Source organism: Saccopteryx bilineata, chromosome 2 (genome assembly GCF_036850765.1).
Source record: "Saccopteryx bilineata isolate mSacBil1 chromosome 2, mSacBil1_pri_phased_curated, whole genome shotgun sequence".
Taxonomy (NCBI): Eukaryota; Metazoa; Chordata; class Mammalia; order Chiroptera; family Emballonuridae; genus Saccopteryx; species Saccopteryx bilineata.
This window is the reverse complement of record NC_089491.1, coordinates 31,826,032-31,850,037: the sequence shown is the minus strand read 5'-3', so window position 1 is coordinate 31,850,037 and position 24,006 is coordinate 31,826,032. Positions and strand designations below refer to the sequence as shown.

Sequence of the window (24,006 nt, the reverse complement as noted above, 5' to 3'; positions counted from 1 at the left end):
CGAAAATCATCTTGCATATCAATACTAAAACTGAACCTGCAGTAAATTATCTAAAATTCTGAAAGCTGACACTTGGTAATTTAAAGCAAACAATGCACATAACCACTGATACCAAATAGGTTAAAGAATCTGGTGTTTTGAAAGTTATTAAGGTTTCTTTTTATCATGCCAGTGTATGGTAGAAACCATGATGTTTTCAACAAATACCGTCCATTTTTTTCTTTCCTGGGCTAGACTACATTTCCCAGCTTTCCTTGCAGCTAGCCAGAGCCATGTTACTGAGACTTCCTTTATAGAAGGGAGAGCATTTGTAATGTACAAGCCTATCTCCTATATTTGTGGGACCTGGAACAATAGTAAAAACCAAGACCTACGTATGATATTACAAATATTTAAAAATATAAACCAAAAAAACAACTATTCAATAAAATATACTCTATTCTTGAAATATACCTTCACAATGACAAAATCAACAATATTTGCTTGCTATCTCTTTGTTAAAGTTCTCACTTTGTTCCTTGAACATTCGTATAACCATTACCTTGAACTCTGTATCCATTGAATAGCTTATCTCCATTTCATTTTCTGGGGATTTCTCCTAATCTGTCATTTAGGGCTTGTTTCTTTTTCTTACCATTTTCAGTTGCCTCTGTGTTTGTTTCTACATCTTAGATAGATCTACTATGATTCTATCTAAGTCTTCATGGTATAGCCTTATTTAGTAGGTGTTCTATTGGGTCCAGTAACGCAGACTTCTTGATTACCTGAGTTCTGTGTCCAGGAATGTCCCTTGTGTGGATTATGTATTGTATGTTATCCTATTGTAATTGAGTTTTGACTGCTATTGACCCATCGTGCATGGGATCTAACCTCAGTTTGACTTACCATGAGGCTTTACTGCAACCAGTGCAAATGAGCTGCTGTGCAGGCTTTACTGCAACCAGTGCACATGAGCTGCTGTGCAGGCTTTGCTGCAACCAGTGCAAATGAGCTGCTGTGCAGGTGCTGACCACTGGAAGCAGAATATGCCTCAGCTGGGTTCAGTGCCTGACAAGCTCCCCTTTTGGATATGTTGCTTATAAAGCTAACTAGCCTGCTCTGGGAGTGTTGGTTCTGGGCCTTTTAGGAGAGAGCCTGGTGCAGGCCAGTTCAGGACACTGCCTGGGACTAGTCCTCAGCAACCTGTTTGGAGCTACAAGCAATCCACGGTTTGTGGCTGCCTTTGCTGGGCTTATGTGCACATGGAAGGACCAAGCTGCAAACCTAGGCTGGCCTTTACCAGCACTGGGCCTGGGGCAGGTCAGCAAAAGACCCAAGGCCCCCTGAGATTCATCTCCATATGCTTCTGTCTGCGGGTTGCTTGTTAGACTCTGCCACTGAAAGGGCCGCAGGTAGAGTCAGGAGTGTGGGGCTAGTGGATCTTCCCAGTGGGGCAGGTGCCAGCCAGGCTTTAGGAAAGGTGGTGGATTATCCCCAACTTTAGGTCCACAGGTTTTGATCTGACCTGGATTTTTCCCCTAACAGAAGTAGGGGGACCCACCCACCAGGAATTGGGTAGACATAGCCTCCAGAGCCCAGTGATCTGGTCTGCATACAGCCAGGACAATGGTTCACTGAGTCTCCCTTGAGAAGGAAGCACCAGACCAATTCTTGGGTCAGTAAGGGGAATGGCTCCATCTTCAAAACCAGACAACCAAGTCATTGTCACCCCCAAGTCTGTCTAGACTTCCATTCCCCAGCCAGTACTGCTGACTCCTCAGCAGGGCCTAATCTCTACAGGGTGGGGCGAGAGAAATTCCTGAGGATGGGACAGTTGCTTTCTCCCAGCCTAGGTGTGCAGCTTGGTCCTTCCATGTGCTCATAAGCCCAGCAAAGGCAGCCACAAACCGTGGATTGCTTGTAGCTCCAAACAGGTTGCTGAGGACTAGTCCCAGGCAGTGTCCTGAACTGGCCTGCACCAGGCTCTCTCCTAAAAGGCCCAGAACCAACACTCCCAGAGCAGGCTAGTTAGCTTTATAAGCAACATATCCAAAAGGGGAGCTTGTCAGGCACTGAACCCAGCTGAGGCATATTCTGCTTCCAGTGGTCAGCACCTGCACAGCAGCTTATGTGCACTGGTTGCAGTAAAGCCTGCACAGCAGCTCATGTGCACTGGTTGCAGTAAAGCCTCATGGTAAGTCAAACTGAGGTTAGATCCCATGCACGATGGGTCAATAGCAGTCAAAACTCAATTACAATAGGATAACATACAATACATAACCCACACAAAGGACATTCCTGGACACAGAACTCAGGTAATCAAGGAGTCTGCATTACTGGACCCAATAGAACACCTACTAAATAAGGCTATACCATGAAGACTTAGATAGAATCATAGCAGATTCTAGGCTGATGCCACACAGAAGGGAGTGTTCTGCCCAAGAAAGATGGTGCCTGCAATACTGGAGAATGACTACAACAGGGGTCCCAGTGGCTGTCTCTAAATGTGTCACTCCCCAGAGCTGCTAACCTCAGGCTCTCTTCACAGGTCTCTAGTCCGCTCAGCCCTCCCTCCACCAGATCCCAGGGTAAGTGGCTCTGAACAACATTTTGTGTGTTAGTCCTTTAAGAGGGTACCAGTATCTCTGCAGATTCCCATCTCTTTCAGGCAGACAGAAACCTCGCTGCTTTTCACAGCCAAAGGCTATGCAGGCACCTCTTCTTGGCTCTGGTGCTCTAAGCTGGGTAGTCTGACCTGGGTTTTAGGTGCCACACTTCACAGGGGGAATTCTCCCCGCTGCTGAGATATTCTTCCAGAACCTCAGCTGCCACCTGTAAGAGCAGGGCCAGCCCTTTTTGCCTCTTAGCTCTTCCTACCAGTCTTGAGGTGGCTTCTTCGTGAATTCTTGGTATGAGACTCCTTTTCATTTAGTCTTGAGTTGGTTTTTCAGGATGAGTGTTCTTAAATTTAGTTATAAACTCCCATTTGGTCCTGAGGGGAAGTGAGTTTAACATCCACCTAGCCCACCACCATCTTGGATCTGCTCTTCTCATCTCTCTTAAACTACCAATGTATAAACCATTAGAAGTCTTTGAAAACAATCTATTGTGAAGATTCATTTGAAAGACTCAAAAAACCCAGACATAACTATAACAATTTTTCTAACTTTTTCTTTCAATAGGAATATGGGAGCAATTTTGCTCCAATCTCCCCTTTTCCCAAAAATAAACAACTGTTGTTTTTGGGGAACAACAATAGAAACCAATAACCACACTCTCAGTGAAACTAGAAGGCAGATAAGTCTAACAAATTACAAATATTATCCCCAGAAACAGACAGTGTAACTGGAAAAGAAATGGCTTTGTGAAAGTCAATCTCCATGTGAGGCAAAGAGAGAAATCTTCAGAAAAACAGAGAGGGTCCCATAAGTGGCAGAACTGAGAAAGCCATTGTGGTGTACGTGTAGAGGCTGCACTCAGATCCTCCTTTGGGAATAAAGGATTTCTAACCCTGCTGCTGGGAGCACTTCTGCGAAACAACTCTCAGCTGCCAGTCCTCTTCAGGGATTGTCTTAAATAAATAAAGCCACCTCACTCAAAGCATGGCCTGCCACAATAGTTGCTATCAAAACAACAGAAAAAAGGTGTTGGTGAGTATGTGGAGATATTGGGACAATTGTGCATTGATGGTGGGGATTTCAAATGGTATAGCTACCGTGAAAAACAGTACAGTGGTTCCTCAACAAGTTAACGTAAAATTACAGTATGATCAAGCAGTTCTACAACTGGGTATACACCCAAAAGAACTGAACACGGAGACTCAGATATTTATACACCAGTATGCATAGCAGCATTATTGACAATAGCCAAAAGGTGGAATTAACCCAAATGTGCATTGATGAATGAATGGATAAATAAAATGTTAGGTATATATACAAAAAATGGTATATTATTTGGTATTAAAAAGGAAGACAATTCCTACACATGTTACAACATGGACGAACCTTGAAAGCATTATGCTGAGTGAAATAAGCCAAACACGAGAGGATACAAATTGTATGATCCCACTTTATGAGGTACAGTGGTACCTTGAGATACAAGTTTAATTCGTTCTGTAACCGAGCTTATAAGTCAGTCAACTCGTATATCAAACAAATTTCTCCCATTTAAAATAACTGAAATAGTGCAGTTTTTTTATAATTAAGTTTTTGTGGTTTCATTTTAAGTAAAGAAAGTGCAGTTTTAGTCTTGTTTAAAGTAAAGAAAATGCAGTTTTAGTTTACATGTAGTGTTAAGAAAGTGCAGTTTTAGCGGTAGAGTGTCGGCCTAGCGTGCGGAGGACCCGGGTTCGATTCCCGGCCAGGGCACACAGGAGAAGCACCCATTTGCTTCTCCACCCCTCCGCCGTGCCTTCCTCTCTGTCTCTCTCTTCCCCTCCCGCAGCCAAGGCTCCATTGGAGCAAAGATGGCCCGGGCGCTGGGGATGGCTCTGTGGCCTCTGCCTCAGGCGCTAGAGTGGCTCTGGTCGCAACATGGCGACGCCCAGGATGGGCAGAGCATCACCCCTTGGTGAGCAGAGCATCGCCCCATGGTGGGCGTGCCGGGTGGATCCTGGTCGGGCGCATGCGGGAGTCTGTCTGACTGTCTCTCCCTGTTTCCAGCTTCAGAAAAAAAAAAAAAAAAGAAAGTGCAGTTTTAGTTTACGTGTCTACAGTGCCTGCATCCCTTCCTCCCTCCCTCCTCAGAGGGAGTGGATTTAATCCATTCCAGCCCTGTGAAACATCCCCAAACCATTCTAAATTATGAAAAAAGACATGTTTTTAATTAAGAAGCCCTCATGTATACTTTCCGAATGCATAAAAATATATATGAAATAAAAGAAAAAAGTGTTATTTAGTACTATATTCTTACGTTGGAAACAGACGAGTGCAGCTAACGGAGGTGAATGGCAGAGGAGGAGGGAGGGAGGAAGGGATGCAGGCACTGTAGACACGTAAACTAAAACTGCACTTTCTTAACACTAAATGTAAACTAAAACTGCATTTTCTTTACTTTAAACAAGACTAAAACTGCACTTTCTTTACTTAAAATGAAACCACAAAAACTTAATTGTAAAAAACTGCACTTTCTTAACTTTAAACTTAACCTAAGCTTAACATTACATATTTTTCATTTAATCATCACCTGTGTTTGCCTTTTTGGCTGCACTTTCGGCACTTTCACTTGCAAGACTTTTAATAAAAATCTATCCAAAGACGTTCGCTTTTGGCTGCCTTTTAAAATGTTACGGAAATGTGACAACAAGTGTTATTAAAAAGTGCTGAAGCGTGACCAGTTGAAACTTTTTCTGGGTGTTTCTTTTCAATGAAACTTGAAAGCTTCTCCCACATTGCCAGCGTGTCTTTAATTTCACTTGTAGAAATCACTTCCTCTGGCTCTGCCTCCTCCTCACAACTAATCTCTTGCAGAAGCTCCGTATGTTGCATCATCTGTAGCTCCTTCAACTCCTCAGTTAAGAGTTCCTCCTCATGTTCCTCAACGAGCTCATTTACGTCACCCTCACCTACCTCCAGACCCATTGACTTTCTGAGGGACACAATCTCCTCCAACGCTTCTACCTCAGTCTTGGTCTCTGGTTCGAATCCCTCCAAGTCCCTGTCTACAACATCACCACGCCATAACTTTTTCCATGCCGAGTTCAACGTTCTTCTTGTAACCTCTTGCCATGCCAACTCAATAATGTGTAAACATATCATGATGTCGTAGTGATCTTTCCAAAAGTTTCGAAGGGTTAGAATTGTATTCTCAGTCACTTCAAAGCAGCAGCGGAACAAGTGCTTTGTGTAAAGCTTTTTAAAGTTGGAAATGATCTGCTGATCTATAGGCCTTATCTCAGCCTATCCTTCAAATCTGTCCAAATTCTCTGAAGTTAGGAAGAGTCAAGGCTGCTTAGTATGAACTTTAAAGCTATTCACTATCAACTTGCTGTTTTCTTTTCCAACCTCATTTTGCTATCTCCCACCTTATACTCGAAACCTAAGTAATCAAGAACTATCGATGGCTGCCTAGATGCATTGCTTCTGAGATTTTTTCAGGTGCTCCTCCCATGGCAAACCCATTAAGAATGTTTTGGCTATGTTTCCCAGAAAAGTGGCTGTTGGTGGCTTAAATAACATCAACATAAGGCATTTTATTCTCACCTAACAGATCTAGAGATAGATCTTTCCATCTTTGGTTCAGAAATTCAGTGGAGTTTCTAATCGAAGAGACTGAATTGATCTTTCTACAATTTTCTGGCCTTCTTCTCAAGGTCACAAAAGGGCCGTGACAGTTTCAGGCATTAAATCAACTTGCCAGTGTCACAAGCAAGATAGAATGGTCAGAAACCAAGCCTTTCTTCTCATGATTCTATGCCATTTTATCTCGGGGTGGGGGGTGCAACCTAAGACCCTAGGTAGAATGTATTGGTTTTTAAGAGAGGTTGAAAAAGTATGTTGCAAAGGGGAATAGGTTCTGATTCATCAGGGTGTATACCTTGAGAATTGCTATCATCATAAAGTGAAATATTTTAGGGCCAGTATTGCTCTAAATTCTAAAAATATAAAACCCTCAGTGTATAATATTGGATTAAGTAAAAACCATTATTCCCTTTTCAAAGGCCATTCTCAGTCCTCTTGCTATAACTTCCTTCTTACAATGAGATATATAGACGGTATTAACCATTGCTATTATACAGTTATCACAGTCAAGGGAGTTGGAATATTCTGATTGGCCAGGTCTGGGAAATGTGAAAACCTCTATGAAGTAGAGAGAAAGAAGGCTAATAGCCCCACACATACTCTACATAGTGATTTTACTCTTAACAGAGGGAGTATCAGAAAGCAGATTGGAGCCCTGGCTGGTTGGTTCAGTGGTAGAGCATTGGCCCGGTGTGTGGCCAGGGCACAGAGGAGAAGCACCCATCCATCATAAGTCCTTATGTATAAGATGCAGCCTTTTTCAAAAAATTTGGGGTCTAAAAACTGAATGCATCTTATACAGTGGTTGCAGTTTTTTTACTTGAATTTCCTGTTTTTCACGCTTGTTTTGCACTTATTGTTGAAGACAGTGATTTGTCATCAGATACAGATGAAGACAAACTAATTGATGGTAGTTTTGACAGTGATGAAGTTGTATGAATTTTATGATGAATACAACTGGAGTTCAATAACTTTATATAATGCATTTTTTTTTCAAATTTTGGGCCCCAAAATTAAGGTACATCTTATATAGGAGCATCTTATACATGGGGAAATATGGTACTTCTCCTCCCCACCCCCTCTCACTTCTCTCCCTCGCTATCTGTTTCTTCTCCTCTCCTGCAGCCATGGCTCAATTGGAGCAAGTTGGCCCCAGGCACTGAGGATGGCTCCATGGCTTCTGCCTCAGGTGCTAAAAAATGGCTATGGTTGCAATGGAGCAAGGGCCCCAAATGGGCAGAGAGCATCACCCTCTAGTGGGCTTGCCAGGTGGATCCCGGTCTGAGCGCATCCCTATCTGGGCACATGCATTAGACTCTCTGCCTCCCCTCCTCTCACTAAAAAATCTTTTAGAAAGAAAGAAAGGAAAGTAGATTGGTCATCTGCCAATCACCTTCCAGTGCAGTTCAGTAGCTCAGGAATATTTGGCCTGTGACTTGTCCCATAGAGAAGATACCAAAATCTGACCTTGGATAAGTTAATTTGGATTGCTTCTATATACAGGGTCCTCAAATTAAGCCCTGCAAACCAAATTCAGCCTATAGCCTATTTTTTCTGCTGCTGTAAAAATGGTTTTTACATTTGTAAATGCTTGGAGAAAAAAAATTAAATTACTATTATGTGCCCTGTAAAAATTATGTAAAATGCAAATTTCGGTGTCCATAAACAAAATTTAATTGGAACACAGCCACAATCAATCATTATATGCCACCTATGGCTGCTTTGTGCTATAATGGCAGAGCTGAATAAGAGTAACAGAGACCTTATGGCTCACAAAGCTGAAAATATTTACTAGTTAGTATTTTGCTAGAGCTTGCCAGGCCCTAATCTGGAGACATATAATCAATCCACATCATCACAGCTACTTTCCTAAATTGCAATTCCTGAATCTCTGATTGCTCTTCCCTCAAAATGCTGTACATGTTTAGACACAAAAACTACTTTATTTTATTGGGTTTTGTTGACTTACTGATGGTAGACTGATTCAATAATGTTACCTTTATATCAGCTTCATATTGCCTTAAAATAATATATTTTTTTTACCCAGCTCTAGTTCTTCAACAATGGTTAAGTAACCATGAGCTATGAGTATATTTTCAAATATGAGAAATTTAAGCATATGTAATTTGAGTTTTAAGAAACCAACACACATCAGTACCTAATTCTATTTATGTCTATTTTATAAGCCAGGGGATTCTGTGGTTTGTTTTTGGTGATTTGTTCCATCAGAGAATTGTTATCATCATAAAGTGAAATATTTTAAGGCCAGTAGAGCTCTAAATTCTAAAAATATAAAACCCTCAGTGTATAATATTGGATTAAGTAAAAATCATTATTCCCTTTTCAAAGGCCATTCTCAGTCCTCTTGCTATAACTTCCTTCTTACAATGAGATATCAAAGGCATTGCTCTATAAAAATTAAGTGAGGCCTGACCAGGCGGTGGAGCAATGGATAGAGCATCGGACTGGGATACGGAAGGACCCAGGTTGAGACCCTGAGGTCACCAGCTTGAGCGTGGGCTCATCTGGTGTGAGCAAAAAGCTCACCAGCTTGGACCCAAGGTCGCTGACTTGAGCAAGGGGTTACTCGGTCTGCTGAAGAACCACGGTCAAGGCACATATGAGAAAGCAATCAATGAACAACTAAGGTGTTGCAAAGAAAAACTGATGATTGATGCTTCTCATCTCTTTCTGTCCATGTCTATCACTCTCTCTGACTCTCGCTCTGTCTCTGAAATTAATTAATTAATTAATTAATTTTAAAAAATTTAAGTGAGAGTCTGGTAAAGCAGCCTATTGCTTCTCTATTTCTCAGAGATATCTACTCTTCTCAGAGTTGACTGATCACAACTAGACTGAGGTGCTTCCTGAGAAACTTCTGGATCTCCTTCCAAGAATGTTTCTGTGCAGCTGCAGATGGGACCACGGATCCTCCCCAGGCATAGCAGACTTTATAATGGGCCACCTTTGAGGCATAGCACAATGGGGTATAGGGAGAATCTATTAGGTGGCCTGCCTCAGGACAGGACAGCAGGCTCCAATTGTTCTTCCTGTTTCTCCTCAGCCGTTTGAAAATGTCCCTGAACCTTTTCAATGGAATGGAAAATATCAAAACTAGCTTTAGATCTATGTTCTTTAAAAATATAACGTTGCTCAATAAATCCCAAGTTATCAGTGCATACCAGATGTGGAGACAAGGTCAATGCTTCAAACATGTGACCACCATATTCATGTGGAACCTGACCAATGAAGTTGACCCCATTAATTAACACTGCAGCTATGATTTGTTTTAGGTGAATAGCAATGGCAAAACCAAGCTCTGCTTCTTTGCTGAGGGAGAGCACCATAATGCCTGGACCAAGGATTTGAAAATAATGGAAATGAGATGTTGATTCTATTCATCACTTAGCAAAACTCTATAATCAAACAACCAAAGAACTTCGGTGGCCAGTGGGAACAAAGTAAGTATTAATCCCACCCCCAAGCCCAGTTCTAGAATTCTGGCATGTATAATGTATGTTCACAGGAAATACACCTTCAAGAATTTATCAGGCTTTACTGACTGAATACTATAGATTTATCATTGTATTAGATGTTGAGCTGAAAATGCCCTAATACTGAAGTTGTAAGGAAAGGAAGAAAAGGGCATATAACTATTGAGAATAACATGAGTCCAGGTATAATTGATTGGTAGACTTTGTTGCACCAATTCTGATCTCTCGCAAAGGTAGTCAAACTTTTTATAAAAACCGTCCACTTTTGCAGTGCTGGTCAACCTAGTCCCTACTGCCCACTAGTGGTCGTTTCAGCTTTAAGGGGGGGGGGAATAGCAGAGCAACCAAATGGCCCCGAATGACCCACCATGAAAGCTGGAATGCCCACTAGTGGGTGGTAGGGACTAGGTTGACCAGCACTGCAAAAGTGGGCGGTTTTTATAAAAAGTTTGACTACCCCTGCAGCATTCTGTAGGGAAAGACTGAGACAAAAAGTGAGGTTGGTGAGATACAGCATGGAAACTTAAATGTAAGATTCTAGACTTGCTTTGTTTTTCCTGAAAGTTTTCTCCTTTGGAGAAACTTTTCAAGGGAGGTTTGGTTTAGCTTTCTCTTTCATTGTCAGTCATTAAACAACAGTTTTAGATCATCCACCCTGTACCATGCCCTGGGGGACAGAGAGGAAAGGCATGATCTCTTGTCATCAAGGAACTCAAGTAAAAGGAAGGGGGGACAGGATCAAAGAAACATTCTCAGAAGAAATTGCCTACAAGTTGAGTCTTTATTTTAAAAATAAATGTGAGCACAAACAAGGAGGTATGGAATTCTATGCTGCCTGTGGTAGACACTATTAGCTGCCTACACAGAAACTAGTCTCCACAATTTTAAGGCTAACAAGACCAGCTTATTTATTTTATTTTTTGTGGTACATACCAATGTATCTAGTCCCAAGGTATACACCCTGATGAATCAGAACCTATTCCCCTTTGCAACATACTTTTTCAGCCTCTCTTAAAAAACCAATACATTCTACCTAGGGTCTTAGGTCGCACCCCCCCCCCCCCCCCGCATAAAATGGCATAGAATCATGAGAAGAAAAGCTTGGTTTCTGACCATCCTATCTTGCTTGTGACACTGGCAAGTTGATTCAATGCCTGAAACTGTCACGGCCCTTTTGTGACCTTGAGGAGAAGGCCAGAAAATTGTAGAAAGATCAATTCAGTCTCCTCGATTAGAAACTCCACTGAATTTCTGAACCAAAAATGAAAAGATCTATCTCCAGATCTGATAGGTGAGAATAAAATGCCTTATGTTGATGTTGTTTAAGCCACCAACAGCCAATTTCCTGGGAAACATAGCCAAAACATTCTTAATGGGTTTGCCATGGGAGGAGCACCTGAAAAAATCTCAGAAGCAATGCATCTAGGCAGCCATCAATAGTTCTTGATTACTTAGGTTTCAAGTATAAGGTGGGAGATAGCAAAATGAGGTTGGAAAAGAAAACAGCAAGTTGATAGTGAATAGCTTTAAAGTTCATACTAAGCAGCCTTGACTCTTCCTAACTTCAGAGAATTTGGACAGATTTGAAGGATAGGCTGGAGATAAGGCTGAAGAAGTATGCAGAGGTCAGATCGTGGAAAGTTCTATCTAACATGCTAGGAAGCATGACTTTTATCCTGTAGTCGATTGCAAGGCTCTTAAACAAGTGAGTAAAATAGCTGTGCCCTAGAAAAACCGAACTTTTAAGTCTGACATACAAAAATGAGGCAGAAAAGCCGGCCTTATTGTAACAGTACAGGCAAAAACCGATAGTACCCTGAACTAAGGTAACACCATTGGGATAAAATGAAACAATAAGTCTCTGTGTGATTTATGAGTGTAGAATGTACAGCTACCAATCACCAAGTTGGTACTGGAGAGCAAAAAGGATTTAAAGATGACTGGATTTGTTTATTTGTTTGTTTAACAAGAAGAGAGAGAGAGAGAGAGAGAGAGAGAAAAGAGAGGGACAGACAGGTAGTGAGAGAGATGAGAAGCATCAACTCATTGCTGTGGCATTTTAGTTCATTGATTGCTTTCTCATACATACCTTGACTGAGGAGCTCCAGCTCAGCCAGTGACTCCTTGCTCAAGCCAGTGACCTCTGTGCTCAAGCCAGCGACCATGGGGTCATATCTATGATCCATCGCATGCTCAAGCCAGTGAGTGACCTGGTGCTTGAGCTGGTGAGCCTGCACTTAAGCCAGCAACTTCAGGGTTTCAAACCTGGGTCCTCAGTTCCCAAGGTCAATGCCCTATCCACTGTACCACCACCTGGTCAGACTGTTTGTTTTTGTTTTTGTTTTTTTGTATTTTATGGGTAAAATAAAGCCTTGGTTTTACTTGAGCACTGGCAAGGATAGAGTTTCAGAGACTCACATGTCCTTTAAAGCCTTAATTGATCTCATATATTTTCTTAGAAAAATAAACCACTTTATTAGCTGATGTTTGGGGGGGGTTTCTTACTATTTGGGAAAATATAAATTAATGTACCACTTGTATCCAGCTGACAGAAATATGAGAAATTTTTAGTTGCTTGAGAATATTTAGGGTAACAGGAAGAAACTAAACAAAATGAGTGAATCATATATACTCTCCATTTTCTACCCTGCATATTAAGAATAGTGGCTTGAATCACGTCCTTTTAAATTAAAAGGACATTCCAAGCTCCAAAATTCTATGCATTAATATAAAAGATATAGAGTCACAGAAATTGCAAGGAGAGATAAAAACTCAGAATGAGTTTGACCATAGTAGGTAAAATAATATAGCAAGTATAACATGGACGGACAACAACAAAGAGTCACAGAATATAATGTACAGCACATGAAATATAATTGATAATATTGTAATGACTTTGTATAGTTAGAGATAGTTACTAGACTTAACATGGTGATCATAATGTAAAAAACATAAATGTTGAATTGCTATGTTGTGTACCTGAAACTAATATAATAGTGTATACCAACCATATTTTAATTTTTTTTACTCAGATATGTGCAGCCTTATCTAATTTATTTCTATTCTTTGGCAGAACAATTCTTGTTACAACTTCTGCCACCAAATTTGGTATCAAGAAATTTTAGAGTCCTTAGAAGACACTTAAAATCAACAGATAGAAAAATAAAACCTACAAAGAATCGAAAAATTTGCGGTCTATTATTCCACAGAAGAGACGACATAAAGCAGATTTAATAGAAGTATTCAGATCCTAGGAAGGAAATCTGGTTTCAAGGCTTGTCTTAGTCATTAACTAGTGATTTATGTGACATTGGCAAGAACAGCGATAGGAAAGGCATGCAGCACATGTAAGGTGAGCAAGACTAAGAAAGGGAAAACCAGAATCTCATCATTCATTTCTCATCTAAGCCAAGCAGGGCACTAACATAGGATTACATTGCCTATTTCATAGTCTAAGACAATTCCATTATATGCATCAAAAATAGCTATTTAAAATTTCAGTGCAGCCTGGCCTGTGGTGGCGCAGTGAATAAAGCATCAATCTGGAATGCTGAGGTCGCCGGTTCGAAACCCTAGGCTTGCCAGGTCAAGGTACATATGAGAAGCAACTACTATGAGTTGATGCTTCCTGCTTCTCCTCTCTTTCCTTCTGTCTCTCCCTCTCTTTCTTCTCTCTAAGAATAAAAAAACCCCATAAATTATTGCTCATCTTACTATTGCAATTCTGATTGTATTTTGGTGATTCTTTTGTGAAAGAGGATATAGTATAGAGACTTAATTTTCTTTAGATCAATTCTTATTAAGAAAAAAATTTAACAATTAACAAGGGAAAACAAGCACCAACCCTACTATAGCAGAAAGCACATTTTAAGGTTTAAAGAATGTATGTGGATTGGAACGTACTATAACATTATGTTTACCTCTCAAGTATCTAAAAACTAAGAGCTAGTCTTCAAAGACATACAGAATATCTGTTAGGTTAAGTATGGTGAAATAATAATTATCAGAGAAGATGATTATGATAATACATGTTTACAACTATTGAGTATTTTGTATTGCCAGTTATTTTAATAAGCATTTTACTTCTATTATCCCCTTTAATTCTTACAATAACCTTATGAAGTAGTATCATTACAGTATCATTTAATAGATGAAGAAACTGAGAATTAGAAGATCTTAGTAAATTGCCTAAATTCCCACAGCCAAATGGGATGGAGCCAGAAATGCAATTTATTTTTATCTGAATCCAAAGTTAATGCCTTTTGATGGACATAAGCTAACTTCCTATGCATTTAGAATTTATCAACAAAAGACACTGATGAGAAATAAATCATGTGAATACAATGACTATGTAATAGAATTTCAAGCTCACTGAGGAAGAATCATACTGGGAAGTTAAAAGAAGTCAAAGAATATTATGGTTATTTTAAAAGATAGGGAAGCCTGAAACTTACTGAAAAGACAAAAATTACCTCAAGATGTATTAGGAGAAAGTTGATAGCTTCCTCAAAATATTGCAATTTGTATTTCACTAATATGGAAGGCAGGTCTTTGTAGTTAGAGAAAGCCAAGGCCATGGTAACAAAGCCATGACTAGCCAGGAGACTGGCCCGATTTTCAACCAGTTTATCAACAGCACCATACAAATCAATTACTCCTGGGAAACGGCCTTCTCCTAGAAAAGAACAAAACAGAACAGAATTGGATATGAAGGGAAGGAAAAGGGAAGGGAAAACACATGCACACACACACACACAAAGAATACATTACACAAGACTCTTAAGATGGCAGTGGAGTAGGCAGACGTACAGACTCCCAGCTCACACCACTGAACTGAATTACAAAATAATTTAGGAAGAATCAGTGTGAAAAACCAACTCTGGACTACAAGAACAGCTCTCAAAAACCAAGGAGCAAAGAAGAAGCCACAAAAAACCTGGTAGGGAGTGCCTGAATCTCCTCTGCTTATAAAAGCAGAGGTAAGGTGAGGCTAAGAGCCCAGAAGGGCTCTCACTCCAAGGAAAAGAGCAGAAAATACTGCTCACAGCCACTTGCCTGGCGACCAGGGAATGAGGTGTGTTGAAAGGGCCAGCTTGTCTTCCAAGAAGAAAGGGGGGAGAGAGAGACAGACAGTTAGGGACAGAGGAATGCAGGGGATGACCTGAGAAGCTGACTCATCCAGTGCTGGAGGTGGCCATAGCTAGGGGAGGTGCTAATCCTTCCACAAAACAAAAGGCTAAAGTGCTTCTGGGTCACAGATCTCCAAACATCTCTCCAGCTCTAATCAGTGCAACAAGACACAGCTGAAAACAAGAAGTGGGGAGGAGGGGCAGTAACTCAGGTCTCCATGGAGATCTGAGATACACCTCCCCCTACTCAACCTGAGAAAACACCCTGCCCCCAGAGAGAGTAACTGGCAGAAGAAGCCTTCAGAGTCTCAGGTCACACCCACCGCATTCCTGGATACAGTTTCAAATAAGCCCCATGTTGAGATTCACAAACAAGACAATCACCTGTTAAGAAAACAAACAAATAAAGACTTTAAAGTGGCCCAAATCCAAAAGTGGATTACAAATAATAGCTGATGCCAACCCAAGAAGACCTAGAAATAACACAATTGAAAACTGGAGGCAGACAATACCAAGCCTAGACTCAACTAGTTCTACAAACAAAACACCCAAACACACAGACATAATGAGAAGACAGAGAAGTCCAATCCAAATAAAACCACAAGAGACACCTCCAGGAAATGAACTGAGTGATATGGAAATAACCAAACTTCCGGATGCGGAGTTCAAAATAATGATTGTAAGGATGCTTAGGGATCTTAGAACAACAATGGATGGTCATTACGAACACCTAAATAAAGAAATAGCAAGTATGAAAAAAAATATTGAAATAATAAAAAAGAATCAGTTGAAGATGACAAATACAATATCAGAAATGAAGATCACAATGGAAGGAATTAAAAACAGGATGAATGCAGCTGAGGATCAAATCAGCAAGTTGGAGGACAAGTTAAATGGAGGCATGAAAGCAGAGAAGAAAAAAGAAAAGAGACTCAAAAAGTTTGAGGAAACTCTTAGAGAGCTCTGTGACAACATGAAGAGAATAACATCCACATCATAGGGGTTCCTGAAGAGGAAGAAAAAGAACAAGGGATAGACACATTGTCCAATCATATCATAGCTGAAAACTTCCCTCAATTAAGGCAGGAGAAAGTCTCACAAGTTCAAGAAGCACAGAGAACTCCATTAAAGAGAAACCCAAAGAAACCTACACCAAGACACATCATAATTAAAATACCAAAGCTAAGTAATAAAGAGAAAATATTAAAAGCTGCTAGAGAAAAAAAGGCTATCACCTACAAAGAAGCCCACATAAGGATGACATCAGACTTCTCAACAGAAACACTTGAGCCCAGAAGGGAATGTCAAGAAATATTCAAAGTAATGCAGAACAAGAACCTACAACTAAGACTACTTTATCCAGCAAGGCTATCATTAAAATTGAAGGAGAAATAAAAAGTTTTCCAGACAAAAAAAACCCTCAAGGAATTCATTGCAATGAAACCAATACTGCAGGAAATATTAAGGGGCCTCTTGTAAACAGATCAATGTGGTAAAAGAATATAGCAAAAGAGGAACACAGCTTTAAAGAATAAAAAGGAAATAAACAACTACATATCAATAATAACCTTAAATGTAAATGGATTAAATGATCCAATCAAAAGACAGGGTAGCTGCATGGATAAGAAAATAGGACCCGTACATATGCTGTCTACAAGAGATACACCTTAAAACAAAAGATGCACATAGACTGAAGGTAAAAGGATGGAAAAAAACATTTCATGCAAATGGAAATGGAAAAAAAGGTGGGGTAGCAATACTTATATCAGAAAAAAATGGACTTTAAAACAAAGGATATAGTAAGAGATAAAGAAGGCCTCTATATAATGATAAAGGGAGCAATCCAACAGAAAGATATAACTATTATAAATATCTACACACCTAATATAGGAGCACCTAAATATATAAAGCAGACTTTGATGGATATAAAGGGCAAGATCAACAGCAATACTATAATAGTAGGGGATTTTAATATTCCACTAACATCATTAGATAGATCCTCAAGAAAGAAAATTAACAAAGAAACAGAAGACTTAAAGGACACACTAGATCAACTTGATTTAATAGATATCTTCAGAACTTTTTACCCTAAAGCAGAATATACATTCTTTTCAAGTGCTTATGATACATTCTCTAAGATAGACCACATGATAGGGCACAAAAGCGGTCTCAACAAATTTAAGATTGAAATCATATCAAGCACTTTCTCTGATTACAATGGCATGGAACTAGAAATCAACCGCAACAAAAAAACTCAAAAATTCTCAAACACATGGAAACTAAATAGCAGGTTGTTAAATAATGAATAGATTAAGAATGAGATTAAAGAAGAAATAAAAAAATTCCTAGAAACAAATGATAAAGAGCATACAACAACTCAAAATTTATGGGACACAGCAAAATCAGTACTTAGAGGGAAGTTCATAGTACTACAGGCACACTTTAAGAAGGTAGAAAAAGCTCAAAGAAACAACTTAACCTGCATCTAAAAGAACTAGAAAAAGAACAGCAAGTAAAGCCCAAATGTAGTAGAAGGAAGGAAATAATAAAGATCAGAGCAGAAATAAATGACATAGAGGCTAAAGAAACAATACAGAGGATCAATGAAACTAGGAGCTTGTTCTTTGAAAAGGTAAACAAGATTGATGAACCTTTAACTAGACTCACCAAGAAAAAGAGAGAGAGGACTCAAATAAATAAAATTAGAAATGAGAGTGGAGAACTAACAACTGACACAACAGAAATACAAAATATTGTATGAAAATACTATGAAGAACTGTATGCCAAAAAACTAGACAACCAAGATGAAATGAACAAATTCCTTGAAACATACAATCTTCCAAAAATCAATCTGGAGGAATCAAAAAACCTAAACAGACCGATTGCACCAAATGAGATCGAAACAGTTATCAAAAAACTTCCAACAAAGAAAAGTCCTGGGCCTGATGGCTTCACAAGTGAATTCTACCAAATATTCAATGAAGAACTAACTTCTATTCTTCTCAAACTATTTCAAAAAATTCAAGAGGAATGAAGACTTCCAAACTCCTTTTATGAGGCAAGCATAATTATAATTCCAAAACCAAGCAAAGACAACACAAAGAAAGAAAATTATAGGCCAATATCCCTGATGAATTTAGATGCTAAAATCCTCAACAAAATATTAGCAAACCAGATCCAACAATATATGGAAAAAATCATACACATGATCAAGTGGGATTTATTCTTGGGAGGCAAGGCTGGTACAATATTCACAAATCTGTCAATGTGATTCATCACATAAACAAAAGGAAGGGGAAAAACCAATGATAATTTCAATAGATGCATAAAAAGCATTTGATAAAATACAGCACCCATTCATGATCAAAACTCTCAGCAAAGTGAGAATACAGAGAACATACCTCAACATGATAAAAGCCATCTATGACAAACCCACAGCCAACATCATACTCAATGGGCAAAAATTAAAAGCAATCTCCTTAAGATCTAGAACAAGGCTGGGGTGCCCCCTTTCAACACTCTTATTCAACATAGTTCTGGAAGTCCTAGCCACAACAATCAGACAAGAAGTTGAAATAAAAGGCATTCAAGTTGGAAAAGAAGAAGTAAAACTCTCATTATTTGCAGATGATTTGATATTGTATATAGAAAATCCTAAAGTCTCAGTCAAAAAACTACTGGACCTGATAAATGAATTCAACAAAGTGGCAGGATATAAGATTTTTCTCAGAAATCAGAGGCATTTTTATACACCAACAATGAACAGTCAGAAAGAGAAATTAAGGAAACAATCCCCTTCACTATTACAACCAAAAAAATAAGGTACCTAGGAGTAAATTTAACCAAGGAGACTAAAGACTTGTACTCAGAAAATTATAAAACATTGATAAAAGAAATCAAGGAAGTTACAAACAAGTGGAAGTATATACCATGCTCATGATTAGGAAGAATAAACACCATTAAAATGTCTATATTACCCAAAGCAATTTATAAATTCAATGCAATACCAATTAAAATACCAATGACATACTCTAAAGATATAGATCACATATTTCAAAAATTTATATGTAACCAAAAAAGAACACAAATAGCTTCAGCACTCTTAAAAAAGAAGAATAAAGTGGGAGGTATCACACTTCCTGATATCAAGTTATACTTCGAGGACATTGTACTCAAAACAACCTGGTACTGGCATAAGAACAGGCATATAGATCAATGGAACAGAACTGAGAACCCAGAAATAAACCCACAGCTCTATGGACAACTGATATTTGACAAAGGAGGTAAGAGCATACAATGGAGTAAAGACAGCCTCTTTAATAAATGGTGTTGGGAAATTGGACAGCTACCTGCAAAAAAATGAAACTAGACCACCAACTTATACCATTCACAAAAATAAACTCAAAATGGATAAAAGACTTAAATGTAAGCCGTGAAACCATAAGCATCTTAGAAGAAAACATAGGCAGGAAGCTCTCTGACATCTCTTGCAGCAATATATTTGCTGATTTATCTCCACGGGCAAGTGAAATAAAAGACAGGATAAACAAATGTGACTATATCAAACTAAAAAGCTTCTGCACAGCTAAAGACAATCAGAACAGAATAAAAAGACAAACTACACAATGGGAGAACATATTTGACATTACGTCTGATAAGGGGTTAATAACCAAAATTTATAAAGAACTTGTAAATCTCAACACCAGGAAGACAAACAATCCAATCAAAAAATGGGCAAAAGAAATGAATAGGACATACAGATGGCCAATAGGCATATGAAAAAATGCTCAACATCACTAAGCATTAGAGAAATGCAAATTAAAACCACAATGAGATATCACCTCACACCAGTCAGAATGGCGCTCATCAACAAAACAACACAGATTAAGTGCTGGTGAGGATGTGGAGAAAAGGGAACCCTCCTTCTCTGCTGGTGGGAATGCAGACTGGTGCAGCCACTGTGGAAAACAGTATGGAGATTCATCAAAAAATTAAAAATTGAACTGCCTTTTGACCCAGCTATCCCACTTTTAGGAATATACCCTAAGAACACCATAGAACTATTCCAAAAGGAGAAATGCACCCCCATGTTTATGGCAGCATTGTTCACAATAGTGAAGATCTAAAAACAGCCCAAGTGTCCATCAGTGGACAAGTGGATTAAAAAGCTTTGGTACATATATACTATGGAATACTATTCAGCCATAAGAAATGATGACATCAGATCATTTACAATAACATGGATGGACTCTGATAACATTATACAGAGTGAATTAAGTAAATCAGAAAAAATCTAAGAACTATATGAATCCATACGTAGATGGGACATAAAAATGAGACTCAGAAACATGGACAAGAATGTGATGGTAACGGGGGGGTGGAGGTGGAGGGGTGGGAAGGTAGCGAGGAGGGAGAGAGAGGGGATGGGAAAGGGAGGGGCACAAAGAAAACCAGATAGAAGGTGACAGAAGACAATTTGACTTTGGGTGAGGGGTATGCAACATAATCAAATGTCAAAATAATCTGGAGATGTTTTCTCTGAACATATGTACCCTGATTTATCACTGTCACTGCATTAAAATTATTGACTGTGATGGAACATAGTATCTGGAGGTTTGATTGGGAACCATTTTCACTGACATATTCAATCTCTGCAATCAAGAACAATGGAGACTTATGGTGGTTTATTGCTAGAGCCTTGGAGTAAAGAAAGCCAAAGAAATTAGGCCAGGGTTTCTCAACCTCTGAAGAGATTCACAAGTAGATTTCAGAAAATCAGTGAAGGTCCTGAAGTTATATGCAAAACAGACATGTTTATATGTGTATTTTACTGGTGAGAGACTTCACAGATATAACTGGATTCAAAAAGGAAGTATATAATTAAAAGAAGAAAGGCTTCAAAAGTGAATGTCTTCCCAAGAAAAGGTATTGAAGTGGTCATTTTAGCTAAAATCCTGACATAACACTACTCTGTTACACTCATCAGACTATACAATGATGAAGTCTCGCAACCAAACAGATGTAAACGATGAGCCTTTTCATGAAATAATACTGTTTGTTCACCGCAATGTAACACATGGTAAAATGTGTGGATGGTCAGAATACCACTCTACACTCACTCTCTGTGTAGGCAGCTTCTTTCCAAAATTAAGCAGAGCTCCATAAACTGAAAGAAACTTATGCTGTACTTTGGCGGGTGTGTGTGTGGGGGGGGTATTTCTGTATACGTGATGTTAGCTAAGGAAAACTGGTCCCATCCATATTTGAAAGAAGTAGCTTGATTTAAAAAGGATCTGGGAATTTTGAAACAAAGTATTGCTATATTTCCTTACCTTGAGAAAAGAAGAAATAAAATGATCCTGAATGTGACTTGGTTTTAAAATGCCACTCAAATAAATGAATAAGGATGCTATTGCTTCTTCTGATTGACAAGAATAGGGGACCACTTAAGAGCATCAAGCCTTTTATTTTGGAAGAAGTCTGCAGTTGTGAAGTGCTTTGAGATCTGGCTGCACCTTGTTTAGCTTCACACAACTCACTTCTGCTTTATACCTTCACAGATCAAGCACATGGAGCAGGAAACAGTGTCCAAGAGGGTTCCCAAATAGCACACCCTAAACCTGCACATCATCCCAAAGTGGAAGGGCTGGCCTGCACTGATATTCAGATTTTTAACTAAGACAGGGTAATAGAGGCACTGAGGTTGGTGCAACCTATTTCCTGACCACTACATACAATAAAAGGGTCTATGTGCTGATTATTAGATGTAAAAAAAAAAAATTCAAATTTGCTCAAAGAAGTGCATGGGTCATAATGAATTTGGATGGAAAGGGAAGCCTTTATTCCTTCTACATCATCTATAGCTCTATGTTGTCAGAAACCACTCCTAACATTTCAGGTATCCTCAAACCATTTTAGCTCTATAAGGTGACTATTTTAAAAAAAGAGAGAGAGGCACAACATCCTGATGATGTGGCGGCTGAGTCCCAGATCAAGCACATGTCTGAATAAGGGGACCTCATATATACCTGAAACCTGGACCTGTGAAGGGCTGCTTCCAGGAAACTACCCTTCATTCGGCCCCACAGTAAACTCTGAGAAACATGCCAATAGATGTTTTGAACCACTTATTGATATGTGATGATTGCTAAGGGAAATGGTAAGGGTTTTGGAAAGTTTTATAGCCATTAGGAAGCATATTGTATTATATGCCAAGTTATAGAAATTTATATAAATATGCAATATTTATGGAACTAGAGTGTATAATGTTTCTTTGCATCCTCTGTATTTGTTGCGCTATTTCAATCCACTATATTGTCAGCTTATTGTGGCAATCATGCAATAACCAGTGCCTAAATTGAAACTCAGATGTAATAGAATCCCCTAACAGAAGTTCAGTCACGGTTCCATGATGTCAGGATGTAGGCTTTCAGATAGCCAGGGTTCAGTGAAGATGAATGCCACATAAATGAAAAGCTGTGGAAGTCCCATAATATAAGGACTCCATAACTGTTTGTAGTCATAGCCTTAGACAAGCTCCAGAATTATTGAAGTGAAAGTTGAATTGGAATTCTTATTCTGGCCCAAAGTTAACCCTGATTCTCCAGCAGGAAAGAAGTGCTTTATATATTATTCTTATCCAAGCTAAACTTCAAGAAAGGTGAAGTATTCAAAAGAAAACAAAAAACAGAAAACAAGGATGACAATAACCAGGTAATTCACCTGGAGGGAGAAAGAAACTTCTCTGAATGTGGCCTTCTGCAACTCGGACCCTTGAGACACCAGGTGCTGAAAACCACCTCTCTACAGTCAGGCTGTATTTTGGAGAAATACTGGGCTTGAGGTATATGTCAAAATCTGAATCATAAAATTTTAATGATTTAGTGACATACAAGGGGCTATTCATCACATCTTTTTTTGACAGCTTATTTCCTACATTTTCAGCTTTCAAGGACCAGAAGAGACCCATGGGGTGAACTCCCAGATAGTCACCCCCAAGTGAAGAAGCATGCTCCAGGTCTACCTCCCCACTTTCATTGGCCCTATAGTAGGCATGAGAATGAAACAGGTTCTTCCTATCATCTTCCACTGATGCCTGAAGAAGCACTAACTGGAAGGGAGCTAAGCCTGTAGCTTGGATGTACACAGGCTCATCAACAAGCCTCACGGGGGTGTGCTCATGGGGGTGGCAGTCAGCTGCACCATTGTCACGGTCTGGCTCCTTGGATGATTCCTCAGCAATACTTCCAGTAAAACCCTCAAAATAGAAAGAAAGATGGGAGAGTGAAGTAAGGCAGTGATAAGGTTAAGGAATAGTGAACTGGATCAAGAGTCAGGCTGCTTAGGATTCAACTCTATCTCTCCAGTTATTTAGCAAATATCCTGGCATAATTTTTTTTTTTTTTACAGAGACAGAGAGGGAGAGTCAGAGAGAGGGATAGATAGGGACAGACAGGAATGGAGAGAGATGAGAAGCATCAATCAGCAGTTTTTTGTTGCGAGACCTTAGTTGTTCATTGATTGCTTTCTCGTATGTTCCTTGACCGTGGGCCTTCAGCAGACCGAGTAACCCCTTGCTCGAGCCAGTGACCTTGGGTCCAAGCTGGTGAGCTTTTTGCTCACACCAGATGAGCCCGTGCTCAAGCTGGTGACCTCGGGGTCTCGAACCTGGGTCCTCCGCATCCCAGTCCAACACTCTATCCACTGCGCCACCGCCTGGTCAGGCTCCTGGCATAATCTTTAAGTACAAGACACCTGAGAGCAGTCAACAAATTTCTAGGAGGTATAAAGCAAGCTGACAAGTTCTGTAATAATGACCAACCAAGGTTGAAGAAGCAGCAGCCAAAATAGGAAGCAGGAATGGTATTCACACACCCAAGGAAGATATCATAATAGGCCATCAAGAACCCTTGAGAAACCAAGGGCAATTAAAGGTAAGAGTGAAGTGCAGGGTTGAAAGCGGGGTGGGGGGATGTGGTTCTATCTATATATATGGAACAGGTGACTCTATTACCAATACCCCCCCCAGTCCTACAAACAAAATGCTTGGCATCTAAGAATTTACAACAGAACATTAAAAATAGAGGAATCTTCTCAAGAGAATGAGAATAAAATATTTGGGGAGAACAAGGAGGCAAACACATGTACTGCTCCCTAGGATAAAAA

At 39.5% G+C, this 24,006-nt stretch overlaps 1 protein-coding gene across 1 annotated transcript; it reads right to left on the bottom strand.

Moving 5' to 3' along the window:
- Positions 1-9,048: 9,048 nt before the first annotated feature.
- LOC136322197 (bile acid-CoA:amino acid N-acyltransferase-like) lies at positions 9,049-23,046 on the bottom strand. The gene is given in 5 exon segments (XM_066254339.1): positions 9,049-9,183; positions 9,401-9,582; positions 14,184-14,387; positions 22,564-23,011; positions 23,014-23,046. Coding segments are annotated over 5 exon segments (1,002 nt in total).
- Positions 23,047-24,006: the final 960 nt, after the last annotated feature.